This window comes from Copadichromis virginalis, linkage group LG3 (genome assembly GCF_057382275.1).
Source record: "Copadichromis virginalis isolate Kocher_CV1m ecotype Utaka linkage group LG3, C_Virginalis_male_GT1.1, whole genome shotgun sequence".
Lineage (NCBI taxonomy): Eukaryota > Metazoa > Chordata > Actinopteri > Cichliformes > Cichlidae > Copadichromis > Copadichromis virginalis.
The window spans coordinates 21,188,903-21,204,464 of NC_140620.1; the positions used below are offsets into that span (position 1 = coordinate 21,188,903).

Sequence of the window (15,562 nt, forward strand, 5' to 3'; positions counted from 1 at the left end):
GCTATGCTAACAGTGAATGCTGTCGGTGTTTACCGATAATATTCCTAGTGATACTCAGACGGTCTCATCAAGTCCCGATTTAATTCGATTTATGCTGTTATCAGTGTTTGAATGATAGCATGGCTGTGGTGTCATAGGTATGCTCTCGGTGTTTGCTGATATCAAACTGGTATTAGGACCAATGTGGGTTAATCTTTGTAGTGATACTCACTCCTTTTTTTTATTTAGACCTGGTTTAATTCTGGGATAGTTGAATATTTGTATATAATCACCGCAGACTGTTTTGGATTATATCTAAAATATATCATGTAATTATCCTTATAATTACAAAATGTTTTATGTAAGATTTATGTTTTGTAATTTGGAATTTTGGAATTTCAATAATGTATTTTGTAACTGCAGTACACATAATACTCATTTTAAACAATTTTGTCCAGGTTCCTTGCCACTGGGGACTCCTTCAGGACCATCACGTTCAGAGGCTGTCCTGGTGAGGGAGAAGTTCATGGCTCACTTCTCGGCAGAGGGAGCCGTGTCTTGGCAACCAAAGGAGTAGCCTGTTTGAAGTCTGAGTGACTTCCCCACAACGGCTCTTTTAAGAGCCACCCACAAACCTCTAAAGAGTGTTCCTGTCTTTTTAAATTTTTCTTAATAAATGGAGCTCTACGCCAAAATAAACTAACCTCTTTTTACTCTGCAACTTGTTTTCACTATGTTCCTGTATACAGTGTGGTGCAAAAGTTTGGGCAACCTTATTAATAGTCATTATTTTCCTGTATGAATTGCTGTTACAGTAAAAAATGTCACTTACATATATCATATAGGAGACACACACATTGATATACACTACATATTTATATTATTTCTCTTTTTTTGTGTTGCCAATTTATGCACCTGCTTGATTTGGTTTAAACAGTTATTGCACACTTTCTGTAAATCCAGTGAACTGCATTTCACTTCTCAAATATCACTGTGTGTCTCCTATATGATGTATTTAACTGACAATTTTTATTGTGACAACCAACGATTTGTACAGGAAAATAATTACTTTTCACAATGTTGCCCAAACTTATGCATCCCACTGTATTAGTATGTTTTGTTATTAGTGTAATATGAAATAAATTCTACTTTTGTCAAGTCGGGTGCCAATATTTGCTGTGTAGTAGAACAAAGACATTTGTCATTATAAATGTTTATTTGATAAAATATATAAATTCAGTAACAAAAGGACATAAATAACATAAATATATGAAATCTAACTATTTACAGACAGACAGGAATAAAAAGGACCCAGCTTGGAGTGGAAGAGCCTCAGGGAGAAGGAGGATAAACATAAGAACATTGTTTCTGCTCTGGAGAGCTGCTGCCTCATCAGAAAACTACTGATCACTAGAAAAATTTGCATTTCCTGCGAAAATGCAGTGTGGATGCTTTAAAGCTGAAGCTGTATGCAAAAAGTAGCTGAAAAAGCTGAAAAGTTGCAGAAATTGTAAAAACTTTGCAGAAGCAAAGGAACTTTGCTAAAATGGAATAACTTAGCAGAACTGCAATATCTTAGAGGAAACATAATACTTGGCAGAAATACAATAGCATAGCAGAACTTAGCAGAAATATTGTAACTTACCAGAAACATAACTTCTCAAAAATACAAGAATTTAGGATAAATAGTATAAGATAACAGAAAGAATATATTTAGACAAAAATACTTAAGCATTACAGAAACACTATGATTTAGAAAAATAGTACAACATAGCAGAAATACTGTGATTTACCAGAGACACTGTGATGAACTATGAATATTGTAATTTTAAATTAAGACTATGTTTTAGCACAAATATTATAATTTGGCAGAAATACTATGATAAAGCACAAATACTCTGGTTTAGCACAAATATTATAACATAGCAGAAATACAATTATATAGCAGAAATGCTATATTTAGAAAGAAAAATATAATATAGTAGAAATAGTATGATTGAGCAGAAATACTACAATATAGCATAATAACAATGATTTAGCAGAAATACTATGATTGAGCAGAAGTACTAAGATGTAGTAAAAGTACTTTGATTTAACAGAAATACAATTATGGAGGAGTAATACTTTAAAATGGGAGAAATATTGATACACACACACACATACACAGAGCCTAAAGGGAAGAGTATTTGTGCCATGGAGTGTTAAGAATGTGAGGTCCATATTAGAAAAGCTGGTAAAATCATAAAAGTTTGCAGAATTGTAATAAATGATGAATATGAATTACTGGTCTGTGACAGTGTATTAATTTGTAGGGAAAAAAACATGTTGACCAAGGTGGAATCGAACCCACGATCTTTGGCTTGCAGACCCGTGTCATTACCAACTGCGCCACTGGGAAAGAGAGGAGCTGTTTTGAAAAACAGGGTGATGAGCAGTCAGAATTAGATCCCGGTGAGAGGCGAAATATGCCGTTTTTTGGAGTTACAAAACGTTGTGTAACTCAAAAACTAGGTGGACTAGAGGCATAATTCTTGTACTGGGTGAATCAGCGGACTTTGGTGTACTTTGACTGCGATTTTCATTGCTCTTTGTACAACCGTCGCTGAGATATGACGAGAGAGGAAACGGAAGACCTCAGACATGATTGGCTGGCTGGGAAGCCGTGCAGGCCCTGATATGTGATATGTGTCTGAGTCCGCACAGAGGATTGGCTGCCTGGCAGAAATATATAGAAATAGTATGATTAAGCATAAATACTACATTTAGCAGAAATACTATATTAAGCACAAATCCTATAAAAAGCAGAAATAGTATATTAAGCACAAATCCTATAAAAAGCAGAAATACTATATTAAGCACAAATCCTATTAAAAGCAGAAATAGTATATTAAGCACAAATCTTATAAAATAGCAGAAATAGTATGATTTAGCACAATAGTAATAAGTTAAACAGAAAAATTGGAAAAGCAAAATGGACAGCTGAAAAAATGCTGAACATGCTGAGGGTCCCTCAAATATACTTGTTAAATGAAAAAAATCAGCAAAAAAAATATATAACAGCCACACAATCAGAAATATGTACACATAAGGAAACACACATGCACAGAGAGACACACACACAAGATCCAATTCAGTCAACCAGTCTAAATATATTGAATTTGAATCTTAGAATGAGATCATCCCATTAAAAGGCCTTCTCTCTCTCTCTCTCTCTCTCTCTCTCTCTGTCACACACACACACACACACACACACACACACACACACACTCACTCACACAGGGAGAGAGAAGTAAGTTTCTAGCTCAGTCAGCCATGGAGCTGCTGAATTTGAATCCACCAATCAGAGAGCCTGTGCACTTTTTCCCGCCAAAACAGGTGCATCTATTTACACACGCAGCACAGAGAGACACAGGATTATCCGGTTGTTCAGTCTGACGTCACTAGCCGTGTCTGGGTCTAAACTCCGCTGCAGGTCCATATATCAAACGATCACTATGGCATTACTGTGAGTTGAAAAACTGTCTAAAGTCTTTCATCTTTAATAAAATGATCAGCGCTCTGCTCTACCAGGTGTAACAATTGAGTTTAACATCCAGGCATCCATGAAAACGGAATTTATGACATTTAACGGAGTTAGAAGTTAGCAGGGAGTTAGCTCGCTAGCTTCTATCTAAATACAATATAGCATGTCCTGACTGCGGGGTTTTGGAAACAAATTAAAACGTACAGCTCTGTTATCACTTCCAACATAAATGAAGACAGAAAGCTAAACAGCAGTGACGTTTGTAGGGTTACTGAAGTTTGGCTAGCTGGTATATAATGATGTGCTACGTGACCGCTAGCGACACAGCTATGTTAGCATAATATAAACAAGCTAACTTTTTTTCCACTTGATAAAAGTTACCGTGAGTGTTCTCGGTGGTCAGGAACAAATGTAATTGCATGGCAGGATGCTGTAAACGGACCAAACTTCAGCCAGGAGAACAACTGAGATAATCCATCCACAATACGAGGTTAGTCATTCATATACTGCTGCATGGGCTGGGCTGTAGTTACATCCTAAGGTTTTAAAAACTGAGCTTAAATAAATGATTAGCGGTAATAAAAGCCGAGGGAGGTCAACAGTGATCGCTGACTGTTTTAGGAGCTTTTTGAGATCAAATAGAAGAAAATACATAACATTAAACATGTTAACAACACAAATGCCATATTAAACGCAGACTACTTTAGACCCAGAAGTAGGATTCGTCGCGTCATCACTGAACAACCGGATTGCAGTCTATTTCTCATAATGACGACTCCCCTCAAACAAATGACCATAATTTCCTAACCGTAGGGGCTAGAGCGGTCATTCTTACACCGTTTTGTTCAGAAGAGATGGGGGAATCTTCAAGTGTTGACAATTTATCATTAAAATATGAATTTTTAGAGATATATGACATGGATGACTTGTTGACTTAGAAGCCACGAATTCCCCAATATGCAAATTTGAATGCCTCAGACCACATATATGATTGGCTGGCTGGGAAGCCGTGCAGGCCCTGATTTGTGGATTTGAATTCCTCAGCCCTCAGATATGATTGGCTGGCTTAGAAGCCATGAAGGCCCCAATATGCAAATTTGAATGCCTCAGGACACATATATGATTGGCTGGGAAGCCGTGCAGGCCCTGATTTGAAAATTTGAATGTCTCAGTCCTCACAGAGGATTGGCTGCCTGGGGACCTGGCAGAAATATATAGAAATACTATGATTAAGCATAAATACTACATTTAGTAGAAATACTATGTTTTAGCACAAATACTATAAAAAGCAGAAATACTATAATTTAGCAGAAATACTATATTAAGCACAAATCCTATAAAAAGCAGAAATAGTATGATTAAGCATAAACACTACATTTAGTAGAAATACTATGTTTTAGCACAAATACTATAAAAAGCAGAAATACTATAATTTAGCAGAAATACTATATTAAGCACAAATCCTATAAAAAGCAGAAATAGTATGATTAAGCATAAACACTACATTTAGTAGAAATACTATGTTTGAGCAAAAATCCTATAAAAAGCAGAAATACTATATTAGGCACAAATCCTATAAAAAGCAGAAATAGTATGATTAAGCATAAATACTACATTTAGTAGAAATACTATGTTTTAGCACAAATAGTATAAAAAGCATAAATACTGTAATTTAGCAGAAATACTATATTAGGCACAAATTCTATGAAAAGCAGAAATAGTATGATTAAGCATAAATACTACATTTAGTAGAAATACTATGTTTTAGCACAAATCCTATAAAAAGCAGAAATACTGTACTATGATTTAGTAGAAAAACTATAAATAATCAGAAATACTATATTTGGCAGAAATACTATATTTTGCACAAATCTTATAAAATAGCAGAAATAGTATGATTTAGCACAATAGTAATAAGTTAAACAGAAAAATTGGAAAAGCAAAATGGACAGCTGAAAAAATGCTGAACATGCTGAGGGTCCCTCAAATATACTTGTTAAATGAAAAAATCAGCAAAAAAATGCACAGGGAGAGAGAAGTAAGTTTCTAGGTCAGCCTGGGAGCTGCTGAATTTGAATCCACCAATCAGAGAGCCTGTGTACTTTTTCCCGCCAAAACAGGTGCATCTATTTACACACGCAGCACAGAGAGGCACAGGATTATTGCAGCCTATTTCTCATAGTGACGACTCCCCTCAAACAAATGACCATAATTTCCTAACCGTAGGGGCTAGAGCGGTCATTCTTACGGTGTGTTCACACCGAACGCGATGGACGCGAATAAAACGCCCCTAATTTGACGCGTGTACATTCGCGTCTCAACGCGTGTCCAAGAAAAATCCATCGCGCGTCAAAATATGATATTTTGACGCGCGTGAACCGGAAATGTGGGAGGAATGTGGGAGGGAGTTGTGCCAGACCTGGTTTTGCAAGATGGCAGCTATCGAGCTAGCGCTTGAAGAGAGAGTCTCCCTTCTCTATGTACTGTGGAGAGCAGAGCAGCAGCGTAAAAGACGTTCTCGCCATACCTGGGTCCATCAGGTCCTCCAGAGGCATGAGCAGTTTGGTGAGTTTCACCACTTGCTCCAGGAGCTGCGCCTGGATGACGGCCGATTCCAGCGCTATCACCGTCGGCCAGTTTGAGGACCTGCTTTCCCTCGTCGGTCCCAGCATTGCCCGCCTAGACACCAACTACAGACGCTCAATCCCACCTGCAGAGCGCCTGTCCGTCTGCCTGAGGTTAGTAAAACTATTTAATACGGTAGTCCTTTATTGATATCTGTGCTAATATGCTAATCCATCCAGTTATACACTGCTAACATGGATGTGCTATGCTAACAGTGAATGCTGTCGGTGTTTACTGAAAGCAAACTGTGGTACAGAGACGACTCTTTATAATATTTCTAGTGATACTCAGAAGGTCTCATCAAGTCCCGATTTAATTCGATTTATGCTGTTATCAGTGTTTGAATGATAGCATGGCTGTGGTGTCACATCAATGTATGCGCTCGGTGTTTGCTGATATCAAACTGTAGCATTAGGACCACTGAGTTAACCTTTGTAGTGATACTCACTCCTTTTTATTTAGACCTGGTTTAATTCTGGGATAGTTGAATATTTGTATATAATCCCTGCAGCTGTCAGACTCTATAGCAGGGGTCACAGCCTTTATTAAAACAGAGTTAGATAAAACTGTGAACAGTTTGGTTCATCTCTAGTTACATGGTTCTATCTTGATAAGCTGTCTTATCACAGATTAATTTTTCAAAAATATTAATGATTTAAGCAAGGAAAGGGCTACATGTCAACACACAACTCTTTATTTCTATTAATGTTTTACTTCATTCCTACCTGATTGACATGTTTAGGAATTATGAGTGATTGGCTCACTGTAGTTGTGAAAGTTGCTACCAATCAAATTATATGTTAAAGTTAAAACAAAACACAACTGTTTTAGATATTATCTAATATACATTTTGTAATTATCCTTATAATTACAAAAGGTTTTATGTAAGATTCATGTTTTGTGATTTAAATCTGACATCACAAAAGTATTTTGGAATTTGAATAATGTATTTTGTAACTGCAGCACACATAATACTAATTTTGAACAATTTTGTCCAGGTTCCTTGTCACCGGGGACTCCTTCAGGACCATCGCGTTCAGTTTCAGAGTCGGTGTGTCCACGGTGAGCCAGATCACCCCCCAGGCAGCGACGTCCATCTGGGACTGTCTAGTGGACGACTTCATGGCTGTGCCTTCACCTGGAGACTGGCGGTCCATCACAGAGGGATTCCAGGAGCGCTGGAACTTTCCTCTGTGCTGTGCAGCTCTGGATGGGAAGCACATCCAGACAAAGGCACCCCATATATCATATAGGAGACACACATTGATATACACTAAATATTCATTTCATTTCTTTTTTGTGGTGCCCAAATTGATGCACCTGCTTGATTTTGTTTAAACAATTATTGCACACTTTCTGTAAATCCAGTAAACTTCTTTTCACTTCTCAAATATCACTGTGTGTGTCTCCTGTATGATATTTAACTGACATTTTTTATTGTAACAACCAACGATTTATACAGGAAAATAATGTCTATTAACAAGGTTGCCCAAACTTCTGCATCCCACTGTATCAGTATATTTTGTCATTAGTATAATATGAAATAAAGTCTACATGTGTCAAGTCGTGTGCCAACATTTGCTGTGTAGTAGAACTGAGACATTAGTCATTATAAACATTTATTTAAAATAATATTAAAAGTCTCAAACAGAAAAACATTAAACATAAATATATAAAATATAAGAATTTACAGAGAGACAGGAATAAAAAGGACCAGCTGCTCTCCAGAGCAGGAACAAGGCTGAAGAGGAAATGCTCCATTGGAGACTGGTGTGGCCTCTTCAGGGACTCCAGGATGGCCAGCTCCACCGCCGATGGACCGTCCTGGGACCCGTCCCTCATCTGCCTCGGAGCCGTCCTCCTCTGTGGGCCTGTAAAACAGCACAAAACACAAAGAAATGAGAAGGCTGCTACTAGATTTTAATTTCAACATTGAAAAAAAAAAAAACAATAACAGGATATAATCAGATTGGTTGTAGATATTTAGTAAAGGTGATCACAAGGGAATCCCACCGACTAAAAAGGTATCAGTGCTTGCTGTACATATCTGTGGGTGCAGCAGCAGGAGCTCAGGGACTGGGGATGCTCTGCTGCAGAATCAGTTGGTTCTATCAATACAGTATTAAATGTTAACAGGTTCGATATAATAATCGTAGAGTAGACAGTGGTCCCTCATTTATTGCAGGGGTTCTCAGAATAACTAGCCCCTGGTCACAGTTCTCACAATTGATTCTCAAAGTGCAAACCTTTGTAGATTGCAAAACGTAAAAGTATTATTATGCCGCGGTTTGTCTTCATCTGCCCGCCACTTTCGTGCGCCTTTTTCCCTCACGGTGCAGGTGTCTATTTCCGAATGAGGCTCATAGTTATGGGTGTTTTTGTGCTGTTTTTTCTATTGGACGCGATGGTTATCAAAACCAAACGTGATAAATTTGGCAAGCGCAGGAGATTTGTCAATCAGGCTGCAGAATGCAATGCTGTACTGTGCAATAAAAAATCAGCGAAAAAGCAAAGCAGTGACGGATGAACAGCGGGACCACTGTGTGCTGTTTATTAATAAACAATAAAATATATTCCTAAATGATAACATGCATAAAAGCAGAACGGTATTTGTACGTCAGTGGGAAAATAGCGGTGGCTTGCTAGCTTTTGTGCGGCTTCCCCGGGTCAGTGAAAACTTTCAAAAGAGAAATGAATGAACTTACCAGGTTGCCCGATCTCTTCACATATCTTCCTCCAAGCTCGGTCCTTTTTATTCCTGTCTCGGTACTGAAAGCAGCTGGTGTTGTACAGCTCCGAGTTGTTTGCTACCGCATTGATTAGCCTTCCCCTCCATTGAAGTATGAAAGGCTTTGGCTGGATCTGCCCCTTTGACCTAGGTAACAGCCACGTCACCAGGCTCCTGATTGGTTGTCGCGGCGCGATTTGACGCTGGAGTTCAGATTTTTCCAACTCGAGCGGTAGACGCGAAACGCGCGTATGCACAAAGTGCAACACAAAAACTCACGCGCGTGGTTTTATTCGCGCGTCAAAAGCGCCAGACGCGCTACACTGACGCGCGTTTCACGCGTTTTGGCGTTTTCGCGACGCAAATCTGCTTCCGAATTTTCGCGGGACCCGCAATCGCGCGTCATCGCGCCTTTCCATTGACTTTACATGTAAACCTGACGCTCTATTCGCGTCCATCGCGTTCGGTGTGAACACACCGTTACACCGTTTTGTTCAGAAGAGATGGGGGAATCTTCCAGTGTTGACAATTTATCATTAAAATGTGAATTATTAAAGATATTTGACTTCTAATGCACCATAACTGAGTAGAGCGAAGCAAAAACTGGCTTGACTTGCCCTCAAACAACGCTTTGTAACTCGAAATCTATTTGGAGTATCGATATCATTCTTTCACCGTAAGAGACAGCAGGCTTTGGTGAACAGTCATGGAAATTTTCAGGTCTCTATGGAAATCCAACAAAAAGTTATGCCGAGAGAAAAAAGTGGTTCATTTCCAGAGTTTGAAATCTGAAGAAATCTGAGCGACGGACGAATTTCCTACCCTCAAACAAGTCCAACTCATTTCAGAACGGTAATACGTGAGAAAGAAATTCTTGAATTGTGAGCGTCACGAGTGTCTGAAGATATACCGGGACAAGCCTCATGTCTTAACTTTGCTTCGTTAAGGAGATATGACGATTCGAATATGCCTCTCATTACAGAAATGCAGCGGTGATTTTGAACAAACTCTCCATTCACTTTATATGGAGAGTTTTCCGACATTGTGTTGGTCTGAGGAGATTTGCGAAAGTTCTATGAATACCACAACAATGATAGTGACATTTTCGGAAACCCAGCAAAAATACCTACGTTTTGATGTATAATTTGTGGAAGTTGAGTGAAGATTGAGCAAGTAGCAAGAAGTAGTTCGGACATGAAGAGAAGACTGCAAAACCTTCAGTGGCACACTGGAAGCCAAGTGCATAGCAACCATAACAACGCATGTATTTTGTGAAAAATCACAATTTTGCAACTGAAAACTTTAAGAGGCATAAAGGTAAAATGGTAAAAGATTTGAAAAAGCTGAATCATACCTGAATAGCCCCATAATTTGAGAACATTTTAAAGTTTGAATGGTTGTTCTACGTGAAAATATGAGGAAGTAGTTAAGTTTCAGAAACAAGCAAATTTTAGCAGAATTGCAGAAGTTTCCCATTCATTTCAATGGGACTAATTAAGCTTAATATTTTAAAAAGTATAATAGTGAAAAATACCAAAAGACATAGCAGGAATTAGCAGAAATAGCAGAATATTTTAAAATTTGAACGGTGAAAATTGGCTGAAAATTGTGGAAGTAGTTAAGTGCCAAAAAGTGTGCGGAAGTCCCAAGAGGAACTCAATAGTGTGGATGCTTAAAGCATCCACACAATTAGGGTCCAATGTTTCCAAATTTAGCACAGCTGTGCTGTTTTCATAAACTGATTTATAAATTTGGAATTTCACGAATTCTCGTGTCTGAGGCGGCATGCTCTCCAGAGCAGGAACAAGGCTGAGGAGGAAATGTTCAGTTGCAGACGGACGTGGCCTCTTTAGGGTCTCCAGGATAGCCAGCTCCACCGCCGATGGACCGTCCTGGGACCCTTCCCTCGCCCGCCTTCGAGCTGTCCTCCTCTGTGGGCCTGTAAAACACAGAACAAAACACCACAAAGAAATGAGAAGGCTGCTACTAGATTTTCATTTTCAAAATTGAAGAAAACCAGGATATGAACAGATTGGTTGTAGATATTTAGTAAAGGTGATCACAAGGGGATTCAAGCAAGTAAAAAGCTATCAGTGCTTGATGTTCATACCTGTGGGTGCAGCAGCAGGAGTGGAGGGACCAGGGACTGGGGAGTCAGGAGAAGCAACATGGGAGGACTCTGCTGCATGATTACTTGACTCTATCAAGACAATATTAAATGTTAACAGGTTGAAGACAATAGTCATAGAGAATATTATATTATTATATACTTATTATTATATACAGTGGTCTCTCATTTATTGCAGCACATGAACAGTAGTCACAGTTCTCACAAGTTGATTCTCAAAGTGCAAACCTTTGTCGATTTTAAAACGTATTATGCCGCGCTTTTTCTCCGTCTGCGGCGCCACTTTTGTGCGCCTTTTTCCCTCCCCGGTGCAGGTTTTATATTTCCGAATGAGGGTCATAGTTAAGAGTGTTTTTGTGCTGTTTTTTTCTATTGGACATGATGGATATCAAAACCAAACATGATAAGTTTGGCAAGCGCAGGAGACACGACACGGAGGAGATTTGTCATTTGGGCTGCAGAATGCAATGCTGTACGGTGCAATAAAAACAAAATCAGCGAAAAGGCGAGGCAGTGACGGATGAACAGCGGGACTACTGTATACTGTTTATTAATAAACAAAATATATTCCTGTATGACAACACGCATTAATTAACTGCCTACATTAATTCATTGTAAACATACCTTCTGACTGACACTCCCCTGCTGACACTCCCCTGCTGCCTCTTCGGGCTGTCCCTGGTCCTCGGGGGAGAAGTTCTCCACGGTCCGCACCATATTACCGCTAGTCTCCCGCGGGGTGAGGAAGGGGTCCAGAAACCCCATGACCGCGAAGAACTTCCATCTCCTCCCCGATCCTGCTGCCGACCCACTCCTCTTCTCCTTCTCTGCCCTCTTCTCCTTATTATAGGTGTCCCTGAGGCTCTTCCACTTTCTCCTGCAGATGTCCTCTGAATAAACGCATTATCTGGTTAGCGGAAAGGTATTTGTACAACAGTGGGAAAATCGCGGGACAGTAGGCAGGCTTGCTAGCTTGCTAGCTTTTGCGCGGCTTCATCGGGTCAGTCTGAAAATTAAAAAGAAGAAGGAATGAACTTACCAGGTTGCCCGATCTCCTCACTTATGTGTCTCCAAGCTAGGTCCTTTTTATTCCTGTCTCGGTAAAAATAGTAGCTGGCATCATACAGCTCAGGGTGGTTAGCCACAGCGCTGATTAGCTTTTCCTCCATACTGAATGAAGAATGAAGGGCTTTGGCTGGATCTGCCCCTTTGACCTAGGTCAGAGCCACGTCACCAGGCTCCTGATTGGTTGTCGCGGCGCGATTTGACGCTCGAGTTCAGCTTTTTCCAACTCGAGCGGTAGACGCGAAACGCGCGTATGCACAAAATGCAACACAAAAACTGACGCGCGTGGTTTTATTCGCGCGTCAAACGCGCCAGACGCGCTACACTGACGCGCGTTTCACGCGTTTTGGCGTTTTCGCGACGCAAATCTGCTTCCGAATTTTCGCGGGACCCGCAATCGCGCGTCATCGCGCCTTTCCATTGACTTTACATGTAAACCTGACGCTCTATTCGCGTCCATCGCGTTCGGTGTGAACACACCGTTAGTCTTTGAGGTGTTGAGTTGCAGGTGGTTTGTGTGACTCCACGCGACAAGGTTCCTCACCAGACTTCTCTACTCCTCTTCCTGATCATCCCAGATACACCCCATGATGGCTGTGTCATCTGCAAACTTCTGAATGTGGCATAATTCAGAGTTGTAGCAGAAGTCAGAGGTGTACAGGGTGACCATTGTCAATCAATCTCGTGCCGTGTCTCCAGTACATTACAGAATGTGTCCAGCTTGTCAAGTTTAAATAAATCTTTGATCGCTACCAGTGTGGCTTTGAAGTGCTGTAGTGTGTGTTTGTAAGTTTTCTCGCCAACAAACACAACAATGGCGATGAAACATTTTGCACCGTCAAAGTCACCTGCGGGTTTCTTTGGTTTCATTCTATAATACTGGACTTATTTTTCTACAAAGGTTTGAACTTTGAGAGTGTTTAAACAAGAGAGAAAAGTGTGAAAATGTTCATGCCTGTCTGAGAAAAGTGTATAAAGTGTGTTGTGAGGGGTTCTATAGCCTTAAAACATCTATAATAATTGTATAAAAATAAAGTTGGCTACTTCGCAGATTTCACCTATTGCGGGTTAATTTTAGAACATAACTATCCCGATAAACGAGGGACCACTGTACTAAGTAATTTATTGAGAATTTTTCAGAAAAACAATATTTCCCCATTGGATAAGCAGAAGAGAATGGATGAACGGATAATATTTCACCATTTTACTAGGGTGACCAACCGTCCTCTTTTTTGCAGTTGTTGACTTGTAAAAGCCTATCGTTTAAATATGTTAAAGTTTTCTTTAAGCAATTGTATTATTAAAGTTTTTCTTGACTAAGCCAAATCTTCTCTTTTTTGGAAATCAAATGGAAATCAAAATATGGTCACCCTAATTTTACAAGATAAGTTTGCTTTACTTTATGGGGTGCAGCCCATATTATTGAGTCATTTAACCTGGACTGAATTCATGGTATTTTACCAGACAGGAGACACTCCTTTCCTGTACAGCTCTTTTGGTAGTTATGTTTAAACAGTGATTGCGAAAGAAAAAAAATATCCATCCATCCGCTTATCCTTTTCAGGGTCACGGGGGGCGCTGGAGCCTATCCCAGCTGTCATAGGGCGCAAGGCGGGGTACACCCTGGACAGGTCGCCAGTCTGTCGCAGGGCCAACACACAGGGACAGACAACCATTCACTCACACATTCACACCTAGTGGTAATTTGGATTATCCAATTAACCTATCCCCACAAGCTGCATGTCTTTGGACGGTGGGAGGAAGCCGGAACCCAGAGAGAACCCACGCAAACACGGGGAGAACATGCAAACTCCACACAGAAAGACCCCGGCCTGATGTTGGAATTGAACACAGGACCTTCTTGCTGTGCGGCAACAGTGCTAACCACCGTGCCACCGTGCTGCCCAAGAAAAAAAAAATCTTAGAATTTCTTAAACATTTCTTGCATTTTTCAACTGTCTTTTTTTCATCAACAACATGAAGTGCAGGTCTTCAGGGCCAGCTTATGTGATAGGAATTCCGTGGAAAGTGCAGGGTATCAAGCAAGTCCAGGGGATCAATCACTGCTCAATCTCATCATAACAACTTTATTCTCTTAAACATTAGATCTTTAAACCATAGTCTAAGTGGATATATCACCTGAAACTTAGATTTGCTCTAAATCTGACCAGGCCTGCTTCAATTCACAACTGAAAAGTGTCTGTAGTATATTTTTGCCTGTACAGTATAGTTATTTATTTATTATTTTATTTTGTAACAATGGAAAAAAGTATTTACTCCTTTTCTGTTAGCTGACACCCATCCTAGAGTAAATAAGTGCAACAGACAGAAGTGGTACCAGCAAGTACAGACAGATTTACACTTTAAAAGATTGAGAGAAACTGTATTGTGATCTAAGGAGCTTGGAAGGAAAAGCATCTGGACTTCTTTAACCTCCTAGAACCTGGCGTCCACATATGTGAACGTCACATTTTGGGTTGCCTAGACTAAAATATGTAAATCATGTAAATTGACAGAGTGAGTGCACAGAGGGCACCAAATTTTTGCAGAGTTGCCACAGACCTCCAAACTTCATGCGGTCTGCAGATCATGTGGATTTAGTCGTGAACCGTTTACCAAGCAGCGCGACCTGATTTCTGCTTGTCTAGTCTGCCATCTGGTGGAAAAAGGCGGTAAGTGCACGTATGACCGCCTGGGTCCACTTTTTTTCTTCTTTGTTTCTGTCTCAAATAAGCAGCTGCTACAAAGAAACCCCCGAACTGCCTCGCTTCTGTGTTTTATCCATGCCGGCTCCCTTACAGTCCGCCGGGCTTTGAGAAACACGCGCTTTATGTACGTCCGTTACTTGGCTAGCCGAAGCTGTTAGCTTCCTCAGCAGCTACAACAGACTGCGACGTTTACGGTAGAGGGTGTTTGTACTAGCAACCTCGGACGCTGACTTCAGCATTTAGATAAAAAAAAAAGAAGACGATGACGAAGCGGCGACCGCGTTAAACAGCTAACTAGCTTGAGCCCGCTGGTGAAGTGCGGTTATAAAACAAAGGGATTAGCAATGCTGGCCTCGGAGCTGTAGCAACACCTAATAACGGTCGCAGCTAACAGTTTTTACAGTAAACAAATGCTATGACGAAAAGCATTGCATAGAAGTACTAGTATTGTGTTAATCACAGGATAAGTTGCTCTACTTTCCCCTCTGCTGATGTGAGCGTTGGTGGTATAGTGGTTAGCATAGCTGCTTTCCAAGCAATTGAGCCGGGTTCAATTCCCGGCCAACGCAAAGTCATTTCTTCACTAAAGTGGCAACTTTAGATTCTACTGTTAACAATTGCATATTTAGAAATGTGCTCACCCCAACGGTTTTCATTTGGTGTCTGAAAACTAGCGTCTGAAAACTTTTTGTGGTATGAAAACTAAAGTCATTTAAACACACTGTTAGAATTTAAAGCTACCCGGATTTTCAGGCACTAATGCAGGCACAATCAGCTGTCTATGTCCTGTTAATGGGGACTTTGGC

At 40.1% G+C, this 15,562-nt stretch overlaps 1 protein-coding gene, 1 long non-coding RNA gene and 1 other non-coding gene across 3 annotated transcripts; 2 read left to right on the forward strand and 1 right to left on the reverse strand.

The window, feature by feature from the left end:
• The first annotated feature begins 5,758 nt into the window (after positions 1 to 5,758).
• On the forward strand, positions 5,759 to 8,788 carry LOC146713375 (uncharacterized). Its single transcript, XR_014917823.1, has 2 exons — positions 5,759 to 6,240; positions 7,126 to 8,788. It is a non-coding gene; the product is annotated as an uncharacterized LOC146713375 (long non-coding RNA).
• Positions 8,789 to 9,173: 385 nt separating this feature from the next.
• On the reverse strand, positions 9,174 to 12,152 carry LOC146713376 (uncharacterized). The gene is made up of 5 exons (XM_085437977.1): positions 12,023 to 12,152; positions 11,622 to 11,873; positions 10,966 to 11,055; positions 10,543 to 10,794; positions 9,174 to 9,178 (listed from the first exon to the last, which is right to left on the reverse strand). Exons 1-5 carry the CDS (start codon positions 12,150 to 12,152, stop codon positions 9,174 to 9,176), a joined length of 729 nt encoding a protein of 242 aa, XP_085294103.1.
• Positions 12,153 to 15,253: 3,101 nt separating this feature from the next.
• On the forward strand, positions 15,254 to 15,325 carry trnag-ucc (transfer RNA glycine (anticodon UCC)). Its single transcript has one exon. It is a non-coding gene; the product is annotated as a tRNA-Gly (tRNA).
• Positions 15,326 to 15,562: the final 237 nt, after the last annotated feature.